The 25,184-nt window shown below is 33.5% G+C and overlaps 2 protein-coding genes across 2 annotated transcripts; one reads left to right on the top strand and one right to left on the bottom strand.

The window, feature by feature from the left end:
• Nucleotides 1-5,296: 5,296 nt before the first annotated feature.
• LOC100624131 (olfactory receptor 4Q2) lies at nt 5,297-6,238 on the top strand. The gene has a single exon (XM_013989085.2). It carries the CDS (start codon nt 5,306-5,308, stop codon nt 6,236-6,238), a length of 933 nt encoding a protein of 310 aa, XP_013844539.2. The 5' UTR covers nt 5,297-5,305.
• A 12,005-nt stretch (nt 6,239-18,243) lies between these two features.
• LOC100157169 (olfactory receptor 4K14-like) lies at nt 18,244-19,191 on the bottom strand. Its single transcript, XM_005656320.2, has one exon. It carries the CDS (start codon nt 19,174-19,176, stop codon nt 18,244-18,246), a length of 933 nt encoding a protein of 310 aa, XP_005656377.1. The 5' UTR covers nt 19,177-19,191.
• Between the last annotated feature and the right edge of the window lie 5,993 nt (nt 19,192-25,184).

Genomic DNA, 25,184 nt, shown 5'->3' with positions numbered 1-25,184 from the left:
ATTTATCATAGAATCTTCAACAGATGTTTTTGGAAGACCTGGACAACTACATGCAAAAGGATTAGAATAGACTACATTCTCATGCCATATGTTAAATTAATTTACAAGAGATTAAAGACTTAAGTTTAGACCTGGAACCCTAAAACTCATAGAATAAAATGCAGGAAGTATGCTCTCTGATATTGGTCTTAATATTTTTTTGGATCTGCTCTTCAGGAAAGGGAAAATTATAGCAAAAATAAATAAATGGGACTACAACAAATTAAAATGCTTTGCACCACAAAGAAAACCATCAACAACAACAACAAAAAAGGCAGCCTATTAATGAGAGAATATATTTGCAAATAATGTACTTGATATGGAGTTAATATCCAAAATTTGTATGCACTATGAATAGTCCAAAAGAGAAACTTAATATCAATTTTATTTTCAGTAGCATCAAAAACAAAATACTCAGGAATGAATCTAACCTAAGGAAGTCGAAGATATATACACTCAAAACTATGAAATATTGATGAAATAAATTATAGACATAAATGGAAAAACATTCTATGTTCATGGATTGGAAAACTTAAAATCGCTGAGATGCCCAAACTACCCAAAGCAATCAACAGATTCAATGCAATACCTAGAATAAGGGAATATAGCCAAGTTGCTACAATAATCTAAAAAATGAAACTAAGGCAAAAGAATGCTACAGTGGTTTAAACATATCATAAGGTAAAAAAACTCTATCAAAATTGATACAGGACCTTCACTCTGAAAACTAACATGCATAACAGAGAAATTAGGTGAAGAGATAAGTTTATGTTCATGTTGTCAGTGCTGTTATATGGAAATTCTCCCCAATTATGTTGCTTGATTGATAGATTAAAAACCTAATCAATATCCTTATAAGTATTGCCATAAACATGTGGGTGCATGTGTCTTTTTTAAGGGGAGTTTTGTCTGCATATATGCCCAAGAGTGGGATTGCTGAGTCATATGGCAGTTATATGTATAGTTTTCTAAGGTACCTCCATATTGTTATCCATAGTGGTTGTACCAGACTACATTCCCACCATCAGTGCAGGAGGCTTCCCTTTTCTCCACACCCCCTCCAGCGTTTGTTCTTTGTGGACTTATTAATGATGGCCATTCTGACTGGTGTGAGGTGGTATCTCACGGTAGTTTTGATTTGCATTTCTCTACTAATCAGGGAGGTTGAGCATTGTTTCAAGTGCTTGTTGGCTATCTGTGTATCTTCTTTGGAGAAATGTCTATTCAGGTCTTTTGCCCATTTTTCCATTGGGTTGTTGGCTTTTTTGCTGTTGAGCATGTTCAGTGCAGCACTATTCACAATAGCCAAGACAGGGAATCAACCCAAATGTCCACTGATAGATGACTGAATTAGGAAGATGTGGTATATATACACAACAGAATACTACCCGGCCATAAAAAAGAACAAAATAATGCCATTTGCAGCAACATGGATGGAACTAGAGACTCTCATCCTGAGTGAAGTAAGTCAGACGGAGAAAGACAAATACCATATGATATCACTTATATCTGGAATATAATATAAGACACAAAGGAATCTTTCCACAGAAAAGAAAATCATGGACTTGGAGAATAGACTTGTGGTTGCCAAGAGGGAGTGGGAGGGACTGGGAGCGTGGAGTAAATAGGTGCAGAATATTGCCTTTGGGATGGATTAGCAATGGAATCCTGCTGTGCAGCACCGGGAACTCTAGTCGCCTGTGTTGGAACATGTAATGTCAGAAAAAGGAATGTATACATACAAGTGTAACTAGGTCGCCATGCTGTACAGTAGAAAAATATATACACATAACAAAAGATTTAAAAAAGTATCCTAATAAGTATGTTTAAGGAAATTGATAAGTTAATTCGAAAATGTGGGTGAAAATGCATTGGACCTAGAATACACAAAGCAATATTATAGAAAAAATGGGGATATTTACACTATCAGATATCAAGATTTCATGTAAATCCTAGTGTGATTAAGATGGTGTTGTACTAATAAGAGTCGAGAAATAGAGAAGCAGACTGAAATGGAGGCCCACACATAAACAGTAGTGTTATTTATTACATAGCCTCCATTGTAATGCAATGGGAAATCAATGGTCTTTTTAATAAATATTTTTAGGTCAATTAAATATATGTATGGAAGAAAATGAAACTTGACACCCTACCTCACACCACTTAAAAAAGTTAATTTTAAAAAGATCATACCCTTAAATGTGAAAGCCAAATATTTAAGAATCTATTTTTAAAAATGAAAAAAAAATATTTTCATGACTTTGAAAGAAACAAAGATTTCTTAAATGATATTTATCACATATAAAAAAATTGATGTCATTAAAATTGAGACTTTTATTTACTAAGACACCACTATGATAGTGAAAAGGAAAGCCACTCATAGAATTAGATAAATTCAATACATATATTCAGCAAAGGATTTGCTTATACATTACACAAATAATATGGTCAATAAGAAAATGCACATGACCCAATTAACAATTAAGCAAATAATTTGAATGGGCACTTGATGAAAAAGATTTCCAAATATCCCATAAACATATGAAAAAGGTGTTCACCACCACAACGTATCAAGAATATGCAAATTAAACCACAGATACTATAACATACTCAGCAGAATGCATAAACAAATTTTTTTAGAGATGGATAATAATTGCTGAAGAAGATGTGAAACACTTAAAATTCTCTTACAATGGCAGTGAACTGTAAATTAGTACAATCACATATAAAAAATGTTTAGAAGTTTCTTGGCAAATTAAACATACATATATTCCAGGCTTGAAAAATTTAATATAAAGAAAGCAGGACAAAATGTACAAATTTTGGCAAGACACCTGAAGCCAAACTTTTCCTAATGTTTCATTATCTTTCCCATCCTCAGTCCTGGGAATACTTCTTCTCAATGTAACCCAGCTGATATTATTGCAACTATCATATCTTTTTATTTTCATTTTCTTTTTCTTATCCATTGTCTTTTTTTTTTTTTTTACCCTCACATCCCACTATTACCACAAAACACACATTTTTCTGTTCCATAATTTCTGGCAAAGGTTGTGATTAAAAATTTTTAATGATTCCCTTTGTGATTTGATTGTGAACGCCTGATTTCCTAAATCCCTAAACGTCAAAAAAAATTCTTAATGATGACCATTGTAACCAGGGGGTTCAATCTAATTTATTTATCTTCTTGCTTCTACAGTGTCTAGGATGGCTCTGTCATGTTAGCATGCCAGGCTTCTGTGACTATAAGACTTGAGAATCTACACTTTATAGATAGAAGGTATGTAATTTGACTTGAAGCCTGTCATACTTAAAGCCCTTCTTCATGCTCCTGTCACCTGTACCCACTTGGAATATTAGAATTTAATGGTAATTGTGGTATTTTTCAGTAGTAGGTCATATTGCATATACATCATTATATCAATTTTAAATCAAACAAAAAAGTTTCAGATATATGACTATCTAAAGTTAACTATGTTTGCTTCTTGATGTTGGGAAGATTACTTTCTATATGTTTTTCGTGTTTCCAAATTTCAGCAATATGTATTCATTACTTTTTAATTATAAAAATTTTTAAACATGAAAAATTAAATTTTTGAATTATTTCCTAAAAAACACATCTATGTTTAATACTTGCTTTTAATAAATCTGAGGTTGTTTTATGTTATAGCTAGACAATAATTATTCTCTGAAAAAGTTATGTGGATTATAATAAGGGGATTTTTACCTGAAATTTAGTAACTATAATTATATACTTATGCCAAAAAGAAGAATTTACATTCAATTTTTAATATAAGAATTGTTTTCATATACATAAGTTCTGTGGATATACCTAACTGCACAAATTCAAAGAAGGTTTATATATTGAAAGGTTTATATTTAGTTCTTATATTTGTTAACTTTTCCATATATAGATTTTTTCATAAATTAAATATATTTTTGTGTCTTATTTTTTTCTTTATTATTTGATCATTTTCTCAGATTAATGAATCTTTTGCAAACATTATTTTAACAAATTAATATTTAAATTTGGGGAGTTTTCTTCACATTATTCCTTGATACTTTTAATTGTTAGCATATTGTTAATATTTCTATGTTATTGCCTTATAAGGAAGCAATATAAATTTTTATTGTTTTAATTAAACCAAGTTTTGTTTTAAACTTTTTTCAAAACTTTAATTCTTTTAAAATATCTAAACGAAGATATTCAGTTCATATATTTAGATGGGGCATGAACTCTGAAAGGGAAAATTCACCAGTGTCTAAGCTTTGAAATTATTATGTGTTAATTCCTCACAATACTGCCGTGTGCATGGAACAGCTGTAGATTTTGAGTCCAGAGCAGTTATCATGATCCTCCGCAGTCCTCAGTGGGCTATCGCCCATTTCATCTCATGCAGTAGCACATTCTAGCCACTGCTCTAACACATACACATGCTCCCTGAACTGCTAATACTTTCATCTCAGAGAAATTATTTATTTTTACCCAATTTGACAGGAGTCAAAAGAAGGAGTAACCTGAAGGGATGAGTAACCATTTTATATTCTATTTAGATCTGTAACTGTATAACCTGTGCCCATATGTTCACAACTATGATTTAAGGTAAGGAACGTATTATAAGCAATAATAAGCTGGACAGAGATGATTTATAGCAACAGTAATAAGCTGACCAGGCATTCAGCAAACCTAGGTAAGAGGCATTACTTAGGTAATGAACTAGCAATAGGCCCAGAGTGGAATGTAATCTTTCCTCTGGCCCCTTTCACAGCACAGAGCCTCAAGAGTTATGCTTATAGAAAATGGCACAGGATTACTATAAAGGTGTAAACATCTACACAGTGTGATGTTTCCTATCCCCAATAAAACCTCTACTGGAATCCTAAATTTTACCTTCAAGATTTATTTTTTCTTAAAGATTTAAATTTTTTTAAATGCTAATATCTCAGGGATATAACTGAGACTGAATGTATAAAGGTGGGGGGAAAATACTAACTCAGAGAGATGCATCAAGTTGAAGTTTCACTACGTGGCTTTGTTCTTCAAGAAATCACTGCCTGAAATTTGGTAATGTTGGAGAATATATATTTATGTCATCTAAGAAGAAAAATAATTTCTTCCAGATAATCAGTCAAGAAGTATCCTAGAGAAAAAATATCCCTTTTTGAATTGAGAAGATTCTTGCATTTTATGTGAAATAGCTCATCAATTTTTCATGTTACTGATGTTCCTTGTTTAATTTCTTTGATGAAGGTGGAGCCAGATCCAATGGATAAAAACCAAACAGAAGAAGTCAGAGAATTTGTCCTGGCAGGCTTCTCACATAGACCACATATTGAAAAAGGGCTATTTGTACTATTTCTTTTCTTCTATGTGTCCACTTGGGTAGGCAATGTCCTTATCATGGTTACAGTGGCCTCTGATAAGCATCTGAATTCATCACCCATGTATTTCCTTCTTGGCAACCTGTCTTTCCTGGACCTATGTTATTCAACAGTAACTACTCCTAAGCTTCTGGCTGACTTTCTTGATAATGAAAAGCTTATTCCTTATGACCAGTGCATTATGCAGCTCTTCTTCCTGCATTTTGTAGGGGCAGCTGAGATGTTCCTGCTCACAGTGATGGCCTATGATCGCTATGTTGCAATTTGTCGCCCCCTCCACTACACCACTATCATGAGTCGAGGATTATGCTGTGCCTTGGTGGCTGCCTCCTGGATGGGAGGGTTTGTGCACTCTACTGTCCAGACGATTCTCACTATCCATCTGCCCTTTTGTGGGCCAAAGCAGGTGGACAACTTCTTTTGTGATGTTCCCCCTGTCATCAAACTTGCCTGTGGAGACACATTTGTCATTGAATTGCTAATGGTATCTAATAGCGGGTTGATCTCTACCAGCTCCTTTGTAGTGTTGGTTTCCTCCTACACCACTATCCTGGTCAAGATCCGCTCCAAAGAGGGAAGGCGAAAGGCACTCTCAACCTGTGGCTCTCATCTCATGGTAGTAACACTCTTTTTTGGACCCTGTATTTTCATCTATGCTCGTCCCTTCTCCACTTTTTCTGTGGACAAGCTGGTGTCTGTACTCTACAACGTTATTACCCCCATGTTGAATCCCCTCATCTACACACTTCGGAACAAAGAGGTCAAATCAGCCATGCAAAAGCTGTGGGATAGGAGTGGACTTACGTGGAAAATTTAGAAGACATAACAAGTTGAAAAGCATTTTGGCAAGTAGAAAATCTGAAGTTAAAATAATTACTTTTTCATGAATGGGTTAGGAGATGGTAACTTCATTGTTTGGTTTTGTTTCATGAGGTCATAATACTCCTATTTATGACTTTTAATTTAAACTCCAAAAAACTCCTTTCATATTGAAATGTTCTACCTTCTGCTTCCTTTCTTCCATAAAGCAAATCTGTTCTTCTGTTAATTTTGTTCTTTCATTCTATCCATTCATTGGATCAAATTTTATTGTATGTATTTTGTTTATTCAGTTTGCTATTACATATGGGTAAAAACTAACCTTTCCAAAGTCTCACCAATTTCTTCTCCACCTTGCCACAGGTTTTATTTTCTTCTCAACTTTAACTGACTCCAACTAGATGTCTCCAATGAATTGAGTAAGGAATTGATATGTTTCCTTTTCTTCAAGCTTTATTGAAGTATAGTTGATTTACTATGTTGTGATAATTTCTGCTGTACGACAAAGTGATTCAGTCATACATAAACACATATCCAATGGGTGGACAATGGGGACCTACTCTATAGCATAGGGAACTCTACCCAATATTCTGTGATAATCTATATGAAAAAAAATCTGAAAAAGAATGGATGTATGTATGTTTCTTACTCTTACAAAATATTTAAAGGGATATCAGTTAGATGAATTAGAGTGAATCCAATGTACATGACTGTATAACAACCAAACATTTGGCTTTGTCACTTTACCACAATACCATATTTGAAAGAGAAGTTGCCTAATAGTGTGGGTTCCAATACTCCTCTCTGAATGACAAGTCAGGTGAGTCTAGACAAATTGACAAATCATTTAAATTACTGGAGCCCTAATTTCCCCATCTGTAGCATGTATAAAATGATGCCTATTTCCCAGTGCTATTGTGAGGGCCAAAAATGATGATACATGTGAATGTGTCCAGATTAGTGCCTGGCTCATAACAGAGTTTCATTATTATTTGTTCATCAAAGCTGATTTTTTTTAAATGAGAGAACGATATAGATGGTAAAAATCCAAACTGGTTGATTTGCCTTAATGAGTGAAACAACAGTGTGACCTACTGCAACAAGTTTGTGCAGAATGCTAGAAAGTGTACAAAAATAAATCACAACATTTTCACGTGTATCAATTATTGGGCACACTTTATGTTATTTACTAATTTCATCAAAAAATCTTCATCAACATTGGTTATCCTCAAAGTTATATTAAGACTAGTTCATAGGATTGTTTCCTACTTACTGAGATTTTATAATCAAAGATAGGAAAACTAAAATGGCATTCAAGCTTAGAAACAACTAGATACAAATTAAATATGAGTCTGAAATGAAGCTTTCATTTGTATAGAGTTTTAAGTCAGTGGATTCTAGAAACAATTTCAGCAACTAATTTGTGTGACAGAGGGAGAAGCCAAGAATGTTAGGTAAATTCATTGGAGACTGAGGTTTTTGTCTTTATTATCTTCACATCCTCAACACTTGCTTTTTAAAATGTCTAAAATAAAATGAAATAGAGACAATAAAAATGTGTTGAACAAATGAAGGAGGTTTTTATATCTTCTCTGGTTGAAGTGGCGATGATTGAGGAAGAGATATTTCAAAGCTGTTTTTTTTTCCCCCATACTTAGAAAGATAACTTGTAAATTTTTTCACTGAGACAATGGAAACACTTTGAGAGATGTTACAGAAATAAGAATTGATCAAAACTGTTACAGCTCTTAAAACAGGCATCAAAACACTTATAGTTTTATAGTTAGAATATCACTGTCAGTGAAGACAGATACCTCAATATTGAGCAGATAATTAGGAAATCCAATTCCTAACAGAAACAGCTATGAATTTATGTGACTTCATCTACAGAGAATTGATTGTGGAATCATAGAGGTCTACAGTTAAGTTCTCAGTCAATACTTTAATAGCAATATACCTAACAGAGGAAGTAATTGAGGGTTAAAATTCAGCAGAAATGAGGCAATTCAACATAAAGACATAATCCAACTGATTATTTTCCTGTAAATGAATACAGAGAGGCTCTCTATTCCTGCTAGACATTTTCCTCTAATCAATAATAAATAGAAAAAGTGATACTTAGAAATTTTAAGACTGATTCAACATTTTGGAGTAGGAGGAGAATATAAAAAGTACATAAAATAAAATAAGTATTCTTAGGAAATGTAAACTATAAAGAAACAGATATAACTATAAATTATAAAGGGTAAATAAGGATCATGTATAAATGAAAATATAAACAAAGCTTTCTAGCTTTCTCAAGAAAATAAGCACATTAAAGAAGGATTTCTTTTGTATATATAAACAAATCCTAGGAAATCATTAACCATACCAGCAATTTTTAAACTGCTTTTTTATTATCCTTTTCAAAGACTGCTTTTATTTCAATGTAACATTAAAATATGAGAAAAGAAAGGCAGGTTTATGATAAGAATATTAAGACGCAAAGTTGAAGAATTTGTCTCTGACAACATACCTAAGTATTGATAGATGTTTAATTTCACCTATGGACATGAAAGTAAGTCCTTAATAAAATATTAGCAATTGAACCTATTGATAGAGAAAAAAGATAATGCAACTTGTGTTGTTCCAGGTATATAAGGCTATTTTAGCATTAAAGAATAAATTCATCTAATTAAAGACATATATATCTTGATATAGTAAAAAACTTATTCAACATGAATTTAGTTAAACAAATTGTAAACAAGTTGTGGATTCTTACACTAGGGGATGCATAATCTGATAAATAGTGTTTACACAAATACCTAAAATAAATACTATGCTTATTTTTGAAATTAAAAAAAAAATGTCAGAGTTCCTTTTATGGCTCAGCAGTAAATGAACCCAACTAGGATCCATGAGGATGTGGATTTGATCCCTGGCCTCGCTCAGTGGGTTAAGGATCTGGCATTGCCAAGAACTGTGGCGTAGGTTGCATATGTGGCATGGATCCCACATTGTTATGGCTGTGGAGTAGGGTGGCAGCTGTAGCTCCAATTCGATCCCTAGCCTTGGAACCACCATATGCTGCAGGTGTGGCCCTAAAAAGCAAAATAAAAAAAAAAAATTCAACTTGAGAATGGGAAATTGATAAAAATCCCACATTATTACTTTAATTCAACATTTTTCTGGAGGGTCAGATGGTGTAATGAACAAAGAAAAGGAAATAAAATGGATTAAAATTGGAAAAGAAGAAATTAAATACTCATAATTTATAGATGACACAATGTATGAATATATATGGAAAATCCAAAGGAATCTAAAAAGAGTCAAATTAATGAGCTTAGCATAATCACTGGATAAAAGTCAATATTTTAAAATCAATTGTAGAGTTCTAGATGTGAGATGAGTTAGAATAGATGTACTTTTCTGAATTCCTTCCAATAAATACATCTAACAACCCTGGACATTTTATGCAAAGAAAATTCTGAACGATGGAGGTAAGAGAGTCGAGACTTCAAGATCCAAGTAATGATATGGTGATAATTTTCCTTTTTGACTTTTTTTTAATGGCAGCACCCACAGCATATGGAAGTTCCTGGGCCAGGGACTGAATCTGAGCTGCAGCTTCAAACTACAACACAATTGTGGCAACATGGTATCCTTTAACCCACTGTGCTGGGCCGAGGATCAAACTCACATCTCCACAGTGACCTGAGCCACTACAGTTGGATTCTTAACCCACTGTGCTACAGTGTGAACTCCCCTTTTTGTTGTGAACCACACAGGAAGTCCAAGGGAACTCCCCTTTTTGAATTTTGTCATTTCTTTTTCCTCATATAAGCCTGACTGGGTGTTGGAACAGACAACGCATAAATGCTAACAGGTACAGAAAAAAAATATCCTCAATTAAAGACAGCTCTTTTTTTTTTTTTTTTCTTTTCTGTTTCATATTAGTTTTACTGGCATATGGGTGACTTACAATGTTGTGTTAGTTTTGGACTGTTCTTTCTAGACAAAGAGGGAAAGTAAAAGAGCAGCCCATGGAGTTCCTGTCGTGGTGCAGTGGTTAACGAATCCAACTAGGAACTATGAGGTGGCGGGTTCGATCCCTGCCCTAGCTCAGTGGGTTAAGGATCCGGCGTTGCCGTGAGCTGTGGTGTAGGTTCTGATCCCACGTTGCCAGTGGCTACAGCTCCGATTGGACCCCTAGCTTCCCTACACCAAACACATTCCACAAATCAAAGTGAAACCTAACTCCATCTCTTTCTGCAAAGACTGGATGCATAGCCTATACATTAATAAAACCCTCTCTACTTGTGTCATTAGAAACCACACAGGAAGCCTATAATTTTCTTAGTAAATCCAATTCAACAGCATATTAAAAGGCACTTATTCCATGATCAAGTATGATTCATCCTTGGCATGCAAGGGAAATTCAGCAAGTGCAAATTAATAAATATAGTATACCATTTTAATTGAAAAAGATAAAAATTATATGATCATCTTAATAGATGCTGAAAAAGCATTTGACAAAATAACATCCTTTCGTGATTTAAAAGAATCAATAAATTTGGGAGAGAGAAACAAATAGCAACATAATAAAGACAATCTATGGCAGGCCTACAATTTATATCACATTCAGCAATGAAAGGTTGAAAGCTTATCCTCTAGGATCAGGAACAACATAAGCTCACTCTTCTTATAACTCCTATTCACCACCATCCTAGAAATCCTATCTAGAACAATTAGTTAAGGAAAAGAAATAAAAGACATCTCAATCAGAAAGTAAAAAGTGAAGTTGTCTTTGCAGATAATATAATCCTATATAATATAAAATTGTAAAAACTCCACCCATAAGCTGCTAGAACTATCCAATGAACTCAAAAAAGTTGCAAGATACAACATCAACACAGTTAAGTCAAGCTTGTTTCTATACACTAACAATCAAATATCTGAAAAGGAAGTAAAGAAAACAGTCTCAATCACAATAGCATCAAAAACAGAAAATGCTTAGTAGGTGAAAGATCTGTACAATGAAAACTATAAAAATTTGATGAAAGAAATTGAAGAAGACACACACACATCAAAAAACACCTTATAATCATGGATTGGAAGAATTAATATTGTTAACACATCCATTCTATCTAAAGACAAAAAATCCAATGCAATTCCTATCAAAATTACAGTATTTTTCACAAAAAGAGAAAAATGAAATTTTTATGAAATCCCTAATAACTTTGAAAAAGGAAAGCCTGAGAATGAAAAACACTGTTGGAGGCAACATACTTCCTGATTTCACACAATGCCACGAAGCTATAGTAATCAAAATTGGTTAAAGTCATAGACACACAGAGCAGTGAAATGGAATTGAGACTGAGAAATAAACCTTCACATGTATGGTCAACTAATATTTGACAAAAGATCCAACTATAGTCAATGTGGAAAGAATAGTTTCTTCAATAAATGAAGTTGGGAAACATGCAAAAGAATGCTATTTGACCCCTCCCTGTCTTACCCACTCACAAAAATTAACTCACAGTAAATTGAAGATGAAAGTGTAATACCTGAATCCACAAAACTCCTAGAAGAAAATATAGGGAAAAAAGCTCCTTGACATTGATCTTAACACTGATTTTAGGATATGATAATGAATGCACAAAAAACAAAAGCAAAAGCAAAAATCAACAAGTGAAACTACATTAGATTAAAAAGCTCCTGTACAGCCAAAGAAAGGACAAAATGAAAAGGCAACACCCTGAATGGGAGAAAATATTTGTAAATCACAAACCTGACAAGGAGTTAGTACTAAAACCATATAAGGAATGTATGCAACTCAATAGCAAAACATAAACGATCTGATTTATACGGCAACAATCTAAGTGCCTGCCAACAGATGACTGGATAAAGAAGATAGATATATATACATTATATACTATAATAATATGATATAATAATATATTAAATGTTTAATATACTATATATTATATATAATGGAATATTATTCTTCCATGAGAAAGAAATATAATTCTTGCCATTTGCAACAATGTGGATATATCTTGTGGGCTAAGTGAAATAAGTCAGAAAGACAAACACTCTATTGTACTAAATGCTGGTGAGGATTCAGAGAAATTAAATTTCTCATACCTTGTGATGGAAATGTAAAATGGTACAACTGAATGCAAAATAATTTGACCAGTTTTTTTAAGTAAACTGAAAACACAGTTACCGTGAGTCCTAGAAATAGAACTCCTGGACATTTACACAGAGAAATTAACATTTATATCCATACTAAAAGCTGGACACAAATGTTTAGCACCTTTACATGTAATAATCAAAACCTTAAAAACTAAAATGTGCCTCAATATGTGTGTGATTAAATAATATAAGAAATAATATGGGAGTTCCCATTGTGGTTCAGTGGTAACGAACCTTGTTAGTATCCATGAGGATGTGAGTTCAATCCCTGGCCTCACTCAGTGGGTTAAGGATCCAGCATTGCCGTGAGCTGCAGTGTAGGTCACAGACAAGGCTTGGATCCTGTGTTGCTGTGGCTTTGGTGTAGGCCCACAGATGCAGCTCTGATTGGATTTCTAGCCTGGGAACTTCCATGTGCCACATGTGCAGCCCTAAACATAAGTAATATAGAATACAAGAAAAGGAATACATACACACAAACACATACCTGGGTCACTATGCTGTACAGCATCAATTGGCCCGAAATTGTAAATAAAAACATTAATATACAATATTTATTATAAATAAAAAATGTTAAAAATAAACTATACAACATCTATAACATGGACTATTACTCAGCAATAAAAAGGAATGGCCTATTGATCTTGCAACAATCTGGATGATCTCATTATGCTAAATGGAAAAACATCAAAAGTCACTGTACTATATGATTTTATTTATATAACACATTTAAATGATAAGTTATAGAGATGGTAAACAGATTAGTTGTTTTCAGAAGTTACAAATTAAGGAGGGAATGGGCATGAGGGAGATAACTGTGGCAATGGAATCGTTCTAGCTCTTAATTGGGTTGGTGGTTACATGAATCTAACAAGTGATAAAATGGCGTAGAATAATATAAATACATAAAATTCCAGTTTCCTTGATTTGCTCCCATACTATTGTCATATAAATTATGAGCATTGAGAGAAATTAAGTGAAAAGTACACATGACCTCTCCACCATTTTTGCAACACTTGTATACAGTGTTATAAAATAAAAAGGTTTTAAAAATCCATTGTATTTCTACACACTGGCAATGCAAAAATTGAAAATGTTATTAAAAGAAAAGTCCTAAAACCATGGTGCATGTAATAGCATCAAAAGCAAAAGATAAAATAAAAATTAGATGTTTATTCAATTCTTAATTGTAGAAGGTGTATTGGATGAAATTCGTCATTCATTTAAGATAAAACTGCCTAGCAAACTGAGAATAGTAGGAAGTTCCTTACTCTTAAAGAGGATATTAACAAAGATCTATTGAAAATATCAGTATATGAGGTTTTGAAAAAATTTTCACATGAGCTAGGAAGTGAACCAAGGATTCTCAATACTACCATTTGTATATAACGTTTTGCTAGAGGTTCTTTGTAGGCACTAGGATAAGGAAAATAAATGAAAAGCCATAATTGTTGGAAACAAAAAGACAAAGTTGTTATTTACAGATGACATAATTATGGCACAAGTACATATTATATAATTTCATTTCTGTAAGTTCAAGAAAAGAAAAATATACTGTATGCACTAAAAGTCATAATTGTGGGAGTTTTCACCATGGCTTAGCAGGTTAAGAACTTGATATCACTATGAGGATGCAGGTTCAATCCCTGGCCTTGCTCAGTGGGTTAAGGATCCAGCATTCCAAGAGCTGTGGTGTAGGCTGCAGATGCAGCTCCAATCTGGCATTGCTGTGACTGTGGGGAAGACTTCAGCTGCAGCTCTGATTTGACCCCTAGCCCAGGAACTTCCATGTGCCATGAGTGCAGCCATAAAAAGAAAAATAAGTACATATATAAAAGCCATGATGGTAGTTACCCTTAGTGGGTAGAGAATAGAAGGGGAGTGAGGGAGCTTCAGATATACTGGTAATGTTTCTCAGTCTGGGTACTTGCTACACAGGTGTGTTCATTCTGTGAAATTTTGTTGAACTTTGCAATTGCTATTTGTATGCTCCTCTGAATGTATGTAATTTTTCAATAAAAAATATTTGCCCATGAATGGTAGAAATATTGAATAAAATGTTACTTATTTGATTAGTATTAAGACAAGCTTCTGGAAAGATCAAAATAAAAATGAGACCAAAAAAACCTGAATTTTGGTAGCAATACTATCTCCTACTTAATCTCTCTCACAAAGTACGGGCTGTTAAAACTTTATATATGATCTCACTAAATTTTCTGGAAATACGTTTCTTCCCTTATATTAAAATGTTCCAAAAAGAGAAAGTTCTTTAATTTATTTTTATGGGACCACTATAATGCCAAATGGAAAAAGAAGGTAACATAAAGTTCTAATCAATCTCACTAATTATTAGCACAAAAAAGATAACACAGTGTCAAGCAAATACTGTATTCGTGTTCCTTAACCAAAGCAGAATTTATCCTGGCATTATTTATCCAAAGATGGTTAAATTTTGCTGAATTTCTCACTGTAAACTTGTATTAGTATATTAATGAGGAAAAATTAACTTATTTTCCTAATTTGAACAAAATCTCACTTGATAGAATGTAAACAATATTATCATGCTGCTAAAACATCTCCAGATTTAGCAACCAAACTACTCTCTACTACCTACAGTTAATGCTTTCAGTTTATAATTGAGCAAAATTTTGAATTCACCTTTGAGTTTTCTTGTTCATCTTTCCAATGTCCAATTTATTGGGATAGAACATGATGGAAGATGATATAAGAAAGGGAACATATATATACGTTTGACTGGGTCACTTTACTGTACAGCAGAAATCAGCACAACAATGTGAATCAACTGCATTTTAATAAAGATTATCCATGCATACATATAAAACAAGAATTATACATGTGTGTATATGTGTGGATATATTTATAAAACAAGGATATTATAATATTATATTATATATATAATACAAGAATTTTATTACTAGAGAGAAAGTCAGATTCTAGATATTGGAAACTGTGGATAAAGGGTTTCTTAAACAGAAACTTAGAGCTACAGATATGAGTCACTTCCTTGGGAAAATCCTCAAGTCCCTCCTTATGAAAGAGGGCAATGCCAGGAAAAGCTATGGATGGAGATACATTTTGCTCTACAGAAAATTCTCTAAACTTTTCTTCTTCAAAGTTCATCTGAGATCAAAGAGGAAGAGACAGAAATGAAAAAATTATTTCCCCATGTACAGGAATGGAATTTTACTTAAAATGGAAATCCTTGAATTTGGGGGTCTCTCTTCATAATTTAACGTTTAGAAATGACTTACATTATAAGATTAGACAGAATAATTTAAATGCTACTTTAATACTTACATTTTAAAAATTAATATTTCACAGAGAAGATCTATTAATGTTTGCAGTAAAAGAAGGAATGTTTAAGATGATATCAACTTCACAGAAAGTACTTAATGACTTAGTCTTCTGACCAAAAACAATGTCATTTTTATGGAACAAAATTTTAATTAGTATATCCTAGTGATAATTTTTTTTTCTCTTTTTAGGGCTGTATCTATGGCATATGGAAGTTCCCAGGCTAGGGGTTGAATTGGAGCTGTATCTGCCAGTCTACACCACAGCCACATCAATGCCAGATCTGAGACATGTCTGTGACCTACACCACAGCTCAAGGTAACACTGGATTCTCAACCCACTGAGCAAGGCCAGGGATCGAACCTGCGTCCCCCTGGACACTAGTCAGTTTCGTTACCACTGAGCTACAATGGGAACTCCCCCTAGTGATATATTTCTAAGACTACTTCCTAATCCAGCAGTAGAGACCGCTTTCATAAGAAAATCCTTCCAACCATCCCTTAATAGCAGCTATGCCTATAGATTGAAAATGTCAGCAATTATTCAGTGGGTCTCAATCATGATTGTGAATTAGAATTACCTGAGGCAACATACAGTAAAAAAGGATATTTCTCCACGCCTATGCCCAAACAACTAAACCCAGGGATTTCTGCACCTAGACTGATAACACAATGGTCCACGTCCATCCTCATGGATCCAGATAAAGCAACCTGGAGAGTTTGAACAGAAATTGGGGATGGGACATACTGAGTAGTTCTAAAAAGGCAGAAACATCTTAATGGATCTGGCATCTATTTGGGCACTTACTATATGACTGGCAGTATGCTAAACTAAAAATGCACTGTGTGTGTCTGTGTGTGTGTGTGCACGCGTGCATTAATAGAAGAGAATCCAGAATCCTAGGAAAGAAAAAAAAATAATTGAAGTCTTTCCTAAACATCAAAAATGGGTTAGTTTCCCTCTCATGTGCTCTCAGAGCACATCATGTTTATTTCTATTATTGCTCTAATTTCAAAGGATACTTTGTGATTATTTATATAATTGACTTTATTCCACTAAATTGGGAATAGCTCAGTGCTAGGGGTGCTTGACAAACATTCATTAACTGAATAAATAGATGTGTAAATAGTATCAGCCATATCTTTGATGGTAAAAATAGCTATGTCCAAAATGTGTAAAGTAAAACATCAGCATTACGTCAATAAAACCCAATAAATTAATCCTAGGACAGATATTGATTTCCTTTTAAGATCTTTTAATGTTCACAAAAATGAGTGTAATCATAAAATTGGCCATATCCAAAGTCTGTAAAGTCAAAACACAGTGTTATCACAATGGCAAGGGAGGTGACTGCAGAGAAAGTTATCCTAAGGCAGAAGTTGTTTTCCTTCTGTGTACTTTTAGTGTTTATGGACACGTGTATGATTGTAGTCATAAGGGAAATCAGAAGTATCCAGGAGCATGCTTCTCCTAATTAAAGACAATGTCCAAAATTATTGGAAGCTTCATCTAGTTACTCCAGGTAATTTAGGCACTACCTAATTTTCTCTTTGGTTTGATATTTCAGAATCAACTTATGAGAAAATTTCTTGAATTCTTTGACTATTAATTTAGTTAATACCAAATTTAATGTTTTCTTATGATTTTCCTTTAGGCATCATCCAAAGGCATTCAAAACTCAGCATAAAATCTGAATCCTTGGAATTCCAGGAAAAGCTTCCTACTGGATGACTCAACTTAGTCATCTTAGGGACATCTTAGGGACAGAATCAACCTAGTACAATGCGATCTTTATTTAAAATCAATCGTTGGTGAAAATTTATTAATTTAATAATCCAATGCATACCAAATGATAACTCTATCATTGGTATGCTTAAGCTTATACTAGGAAATATGTAGCCATAAAATACTGATTTTCCCATGTTAAAATTAACTTCTGTAACTGAATACCACTGACAGTTTCATTTTTTTAAATAAAAAGTTTAAATATAATACACATATAAATATAATACACATACACATGAAAAAAATGTGCTTTTAAAATAATAGGATATTCGAATCATGTTTTCTTTTTCAATATTTTAAAACAAGGACAGAGATTCACAGGGCATTATTATTCTCATTCTAGCATCCTTATGACAATGTTTCATGTTGTGAATACTTACGAACTGCCCTTGCTGTGCTGGAATATGATTAGGAAGTAAACATTCATTTTAATCAATTTTTTAGACAAAATAAATTAGTAATGCAAATCTGGCTTAATAAAAAAGAAAAACTGTAGATTTCACACAAAGTGTATGTATAGGGCTAGTAAATATATATTGCTTGAGTATATATATGATAGCATATAAAATTATGTATATTTTGTTGGAATCAATAATTATTTCTCTAACATAACACAATACAAATTTTACTAATACACTGTCAGAATGAAATCTTTGAGTAGAATCATATTAAAGAATGATATCTTCTGAATGAATAAGAACATGTAGCTCTCTGCAGAACTGAAATTCAGTGAAAAGTCACATGTCGGTTTCTCAGTCTCTTCATAGCTATTTTCATGTCCTTATTTCTCAGTGTGTAGATAAGGGGGTTCAAGAGTGGAGTAAAAATTGTGTAAAACACAGAGAGGACCTTGTCCACAGAGAACCAACTAAAAGGCCACACATAAATGAAAATGCAGGGCCCAAAGAAGAGCGTGACTACCATGATATGTGCAGAGCAGGTTGAGAGTGCTTTGGATACCCCGCCGGCAGCCTGCTGTTGGACAGTGATGAGGATAACAGTGTAGGAGATCAGGAGGAGCAGAAAACAGCTCATTGACAGCAACCCACTGTCTGAGATCATAAGTATACCCAAGACATAGGTGTCCACACAGGCCAGCTTGATCACAAGAGGAAGGTCACAGAAGAAGCTGTCCACCTCATTGGGGCCACAGTAAGGTAAATTTACAGTAAAGGCTACTTGACTGATGGAGTGCACAAATCCAATGGCCCATGAAACCGACACCAGCCTGATACAAGTCTGCCGGTTCATCATGGTCATGTAATGCAAAGGTTTGCATATGGCCACATATCTGTCATATGCCATGGTAACAAGAAGTACCATCTCAGCCCCGCCAACAAAGTGCAAGAAAAAGATTTGAGCCATACATCCTCCAAAGGAGATGAGCTTTCGATCACTAAGGAAGTCCCTGATCATCTTGGGGGTGGCAAATGAGGCAAGCCATATGTCCAGGAAAGAGAGATTCCCCAGCAGGAAGTACATAGGGGAGGAGTACAAGTGGGGGTCAGAAATCACAGTGACCACGATGATGAGGTTACCCAGCACCATAGCCACATAGATCCCAGAGAAGAAAATAAAGAAAAATTTTTGGAGATGTTGTGAATTGGAGAGTCCATGTAATACAAATTCTGACACCAAGGAATAATTTTGCAGGTCCATTATCTCAGGTTTCAGATTTTGTTCTAAATCTATATAAAAGAAAGAGATACAAGTGAAAGTTCCTGTTAATTACTGAGCACATGAAAGTGATGAACTAAGTGTGATCTGAATATAATTTTTAATTTGTACAAGACAGTATAATATATAGAAGATCAAAACCTAGTCTATGCCAACATGTATATTTCCCTTTTTCAGACTTCAGTGTTTTCTCAGGGGCAGTTAAACATTCTGGAAAACTCCAGCATAGGTGAAATTTGTAGGAACTTTTTTTTTCTCCCTTAGCTAGATTTTTTGCATGGAAAAACATAGAATTATTCAAGTATAGAGTGTGAACCAAAAATCTTTAGTATGACGGAAAATATAAAGATTTTCTCAGTGGTACTATGTTCTTTTCATCTGTGTTAATACCATTGCTCAATGGCAATTGTCTTTAAGAATCAAACCTAGGAATTGATACTAAAGCTTAAGTAAAAAAAAAAAAAAAAGCCTTAGTCAATATGGATCTGTTGCATAGCACAGGGAAATCTGTTCAATGTTCTGTGAGAAACTATACGGGAATGGATATGTGTATATGTATGGCTGAATCACTTTGCTGTATGGTAGAAATTAACATAACATTGTAAATCGACTATACTTCAAGAAAATTAAATTTAAAAAATAGTGCCGACATGTAAAACAAGACAATTGTATATATCTTATCAGGTCCTCTCTTTCCATTTACTGACACAAACACAAAAACAAATTCTGTTAAAATGATGTGATGGGTGGCCATATCTATGAACCTAAACACCAAACAACATGTTTTCTGAATCTGAGAGAAGTAGATTTCATCCCGTGATGGCTAATTAAAAAGAAATATATTCCTTTAAGCTAAAAAGTATGACCCAGGTATAAAACATTTTTGGAACACTGTATAAATATAGCATAGCTGCCAGATTATGAACTCAATTTGTATGTGTTGTTTAGTAATTTGGGGAGAGTGACATTATTGTGCTATATGTGAATTATACAATGGCACTTATCATATTTTCTGGTAATGTCTTTGAGGAAAAATTGAGTTAAATAACAGCACAGATACATAAAATTTTAAAGTGATAATCTATGTCATCAGTCCCTAGTCGTGGCCATGGGACCCTATCCTAAACTGTGCTCTTCATCAACATCCCAGATAAGATAATATAATTATCAAGTCTATGGATAACAGAAATATGACAGAGTTCACATAAAATATTTCAAAAGGCTGGAAATTGGGCTATAAACAGCAAATTCCATATCTGAGGGGAGAGAGAAAAGAGTATAGACTGATGCCATGCTAGCAGGAATTTAGACTAGTATTTTATTAATGCACTTCTTTATAATTTTTGTGCAAAAATGAAAAAACCCTTATGGTACAATTTGTTATAATGCTTATGATTAACTGAATGATAAGGAAGATCTGGTTCAAGAAAATCATATCTTATGCTCCAGTTGATATTCAAGCTCAAGCTACTGCTTCCCACAGAGCAATAGAGTTAGGGTTTCTCCTATGTCAAGCCTGCTTGGAATCTTTTATTAGTGTACTCTATGAAGATATAATTTACCTACCATAAAATTTACTCATTCTATTTTATAATGATTTTTATTTTTTCCATTATAGCTGGTTTACAGTGTTCTGTCAATTCTCCACTGTACAGCAAGGTGACCCAGTCACACAAACTTACTCATTTTAAATATAAAACTCAATTATTTTTAGTAAACGGATCTTCTTTTCTGCTTTGCTCATTCACACACTCACTCACTCAGACCATACCTGTATAAGACCAGCAGTTTCTCATCTTCACTTAAGTCAATATAGAAACCAATCAAAATGAAGGAAAATAAATCAAGTAACCAAAGGTTTATAAAATTCTACATATCTCACAATTTTTTATTATTACTTTTGTCATTTTTCCCCATTGGTTAGGTTTGGGATTAAAAAGCCAATGATCTAATTCTTTTGTAGATTTATTGTTTATAAACTATTTCTGAGAGCATATAGGATGAAATTTTTCAATGAAAGAGATATTTTTCAGGACCAGAGCATAAAGCCTATGAAATAATTTTGGGAGGAGCGGTATTTCCAATCATATATGAGTGACTGGCAAAGTAAATGTATTTCTGAGCTTCCAGAAGAAGTAGAGTGGGATGTATAGATCCCATTATTAATTTATCATGAGAAATAAACTGATGCCTCACTCGCCTCACTAAAAGTAAGTTACTGTATAAACCTTTTTATAAAGGCATTCAACAGAGTTCTTCATGAAAAATTTTAAAAGCTGCAGAACTTTTGTATTAGATTTTACTATGGACCCTTTATAAAATTGAAGAGTATAACATGAAATAATAATTTTGTAAGGTTTTGACAGAGAAATAAAGCAACACGTTCAACTATCTGAACTATTCTAATGATGTGAATAGATACGAAAAGAAAAATTTTAAATCTATAGGAATTAATGGTTACTGTATCTGTTTTACTACATTCAGATAGAACCCATCTCTACAGACTTTTGTCAGGAGAACAGGGACTCAAAATTCCTTTTGTCTCATTTTATTAAAAGACTTAATTGCTACACTTTGGCATTAGAATGATAGTATAAACCTGAAATTAAATGCCTGTGTGGACAGAATGGCTATAAGTCACAATGCAGAAACTCTTCATAAGTTTAGTTAGATTACTCTGACATCCGCCCTAGCTTATATATTACAGACTATAATGGCTGTACTTTTATTACTATTTTTCTCTTTATGGCCATGAAATATTTCACATGTAAACCTAAAACATAACTGTATTTAGTTTAGTGTTTTATAAAGATTAAGAAAATAAAAAGGTGAAATAATCAAAAGGAAAACTCAGGAAAAAAACAACAAAATAAAAAAAAATTTAATGTCCCATTAAATCAAAGATGTTCCAAAATTAGATATTGATGATAGGATACTAAAGTAAGTGGAATGAAATATAAGAGTTCTAATTTCAGAGAAATTTTTATGACTTACAAAGGCTTTTTAAAGATCATTAAATTAATGCTGAATTTGTAATCAGGAAAAACATGAGGATGATTTTGTATGCTGACTAATGCTACTTAAAAACAAATACAACAATGAAGAAATTTAATTTTAACTAAGTTAATATGATTCTCCAATGATTTAATATACAAAATAATAGATAATAAAAAATAATAATAGAAAAGATAATAATTGATAATAAAAGTCTCCATTTGACCTGTTTTTAGACACACATTAACTGAATATACATCAATGGATTTTTACTAACCTGGAGTTAAAACACTCAGTGCTGACATTGTAGATCCCTTAATTTGAATTTCACATCTACTATACTTGAATGAAACTTTTAAAAACATGAATTTTTTTATGCAAGTGAGGATTTAATTACCTCTTTTTCCTGGCTTCTAAAAAATAATTCAGGTAAAGTGTCACTTTAAGAAGGCAGAAAACTTTGGATTTGAGTATCCCTTGGACTTCAGTTATAAGTATCTGTACCTTCTCTCCCATCAAATTAAGAATCCCTAAAAGATGCATCATTGTTGGCAGATTACCATTATTACCATAGGCTGGGGAATAAACCATTTTCTGGTGGAAATTTTCAGTAATGACTCATGTTCATTTGCCCAGTTGACAATGGAACAAAATTTTAAAGATTTGTCAGATTATATACACATAACTGCAATTATTTTAATAATTCAAGTAGAATAATAATATATCATATTCTGGTTTAAAGAGTATAAAATGCGCCTTCCTCTTCAGTAATTGAATTATCAAGTTACATTCTAAAAACACGTTGAAAATCTTGTATGTTACTTTTATGAAACTTTGATCAAGCATTAATACTTTGGAGAAGGCTCCTTCCTACTAGGAGCATCAGATTTATGTAACACAAAATATTTGCTTTTCCAAAATCAGATTCATATGGTCATGTATAATGGCCTGGTGTGTGGGTTACTTTGCAGATCACTTATAATTATTATCCCACTTACTTCCCCAAATCATTTTAAGTTAATTCAAGCTCTTGCTAACGGTTGTATGATGATTAAAAGTATCTTAAAATGTTCTAATGAATGACTATCACATTTACAACTATCCACATGACATTGAATTCCATGTTAAATGTATACATTAAATCAAATTTATAACAGATTTTCCTGCCAAGGCAGCATCTGCATGTAGTAAGAAGACTCAAGTTCCAAACTGTCATTAGATTGTGGTTGGCTAAAGGCAATGATGAAAGCTTTCTAAGTTTCTGATTCTCTACTTAAAACACAGAGACCATAATTGCTAAAGACTGTAGAAGTAGGCTACATACATCAATGTCATTTGCTTCTGAAATGCACCCATTATGTAGGTTCAGATATATAATGTGAAGCCAAGAATTACAGAGAGGTTTGTGACAACCAACAAAAGTGAATACTTGATTTGGAGGTAGGGAAGGAGTTACTAAACCTGATGATTAATTTTAAGTGTTTACCTGGAGGGTGTTTTGGATGAGACTGACATTTAAACTGGTAAACTTTGAGAAAAGCAGATTGTAACTGGACAAAGGGTCTGTGGGGTTGACATCCAGCATGTGCTCTACCCACCCAGTGAACCATATATCCTGGCAGGCCTGGGGTCTGCCAAAATGGAATCGCTTTTTATTCTAACACACACACAGTTCCAGAGCTGCTGTTATATTCCTGATGACTAAGGCCTAACATCCCTTTAATACAGAGAATAAATATTTACAAATCAGTAAGTAATGATAACTTGAAGAGAATAATGAACAAAGAATATAAGAAAATTTTTCTTTAAATGATGAGAATAATAGGCCAATGGACATTAAAAAATCTTACTTTAATAAACATCAAACAGGAAAATTAATGTAAACCTTCATTCATATACCAAATTTAGAGTAAATATATCAAACTCTTGGTTAGCTATGATGAAAACAGATAATGCAATGATAAAACAGCAATACAAATCTAAATAATACATCAATTGAATGTTTATGTCAGCACTATGCTGATTTTTTCAAGTAATTTTCATAAAAGTCTAATGAAAAGTCTAAAACACCATCATTACTGCTTTACAAATGAGGAGACTGAGGCCTAATATGTTAAGACAAATGAATTTTCAGTAGCAGAGCTGGTATTCTAACTCAGGCATTTGGACTCCAGAGTTCATATTCTTAAACTGCAGAATGCTGCCTCTCTTCATGTTTGAAAAAAAGTCAGGACAACTTTCAGCTAGACACTTTGGAAATATAGAAAAGGACCCTTTGAAAAAAGGCTAACAGGAACATAGGGATGCCAGATGTGGGGTGGCAGGTTGGGCCGCATATAGGATATTAAAAATCAGCCTCATTGAGGAGATGACTTTATCAAAAAACAGAAAGGAAGAGAAGAGATTAGCATGTACATATATGCGGAAAGTAAAACATGGGAAGGACGGCTAGTCCAAATGCACCTAGGGGTGTTATCTGATATTTTCAAATAACATCTGTAACTAAAGAAGCAGGTAGCTGGAAATGAGTTCAGATGAGCAATTATGGGTGACACACAGATCATATAAGGCCCTGTAAGTCTCCAGTAACTCACTGCCTTCTCTTCTGAGTGAAGTAGCAAGTAAGTGGCCAGTTTTGAGTAGAGGAGTGACAATAATATCATGCTTCAGATCAGATCTAACTGCTGTGTTGTAAAAGCAAGGATGGAAGTGAGGAGGCCAGGTAAGTAGCGGTTTTCCTAAATCAGGCCAGCTGTAATGATGGCTCACATAGGAAAGTTACACTAGAAGTGAGAGGAAGTAGTCAGACTCTTATGTGTCTTTTGAAATGAGAGCAAATAGAATTTCCTGAAGGTTATTATAGATTGTAACTATAATGGAGGAGTCAGGCATGATTCCAAATATTGTAATCTAAGAAACTAGGAGAATAAATTTACTGCTAAATAAGACCACAAAACTGTATTTATAGACAGTTTGGGAGGAAGATTAAAAGGGTA

The sequence above is a fragment of the Sus scrofa genome, unplaced genomic scaffold, assembly GCF_000003025.6.
Source record: "Sus scrofa isolate TJ Tabasco breed Duroc unplaced genomic scaffold, Sscrofa11.1 Contig498, whole genome shotgun sequence".
In the NCBI taxonomy this organism is placed as follows: domain Eukaryota; kingdom Metazoa; phylum Chordata; class Mammalia; order Artiodactyla; family Suidae; genus Sus; species Sus scrofa.
The sequence above is the reverse complement of the archived record's forward strand: the minus strand, read 5'-3'. Positions and strand labels throughout refer to the sequence as shown.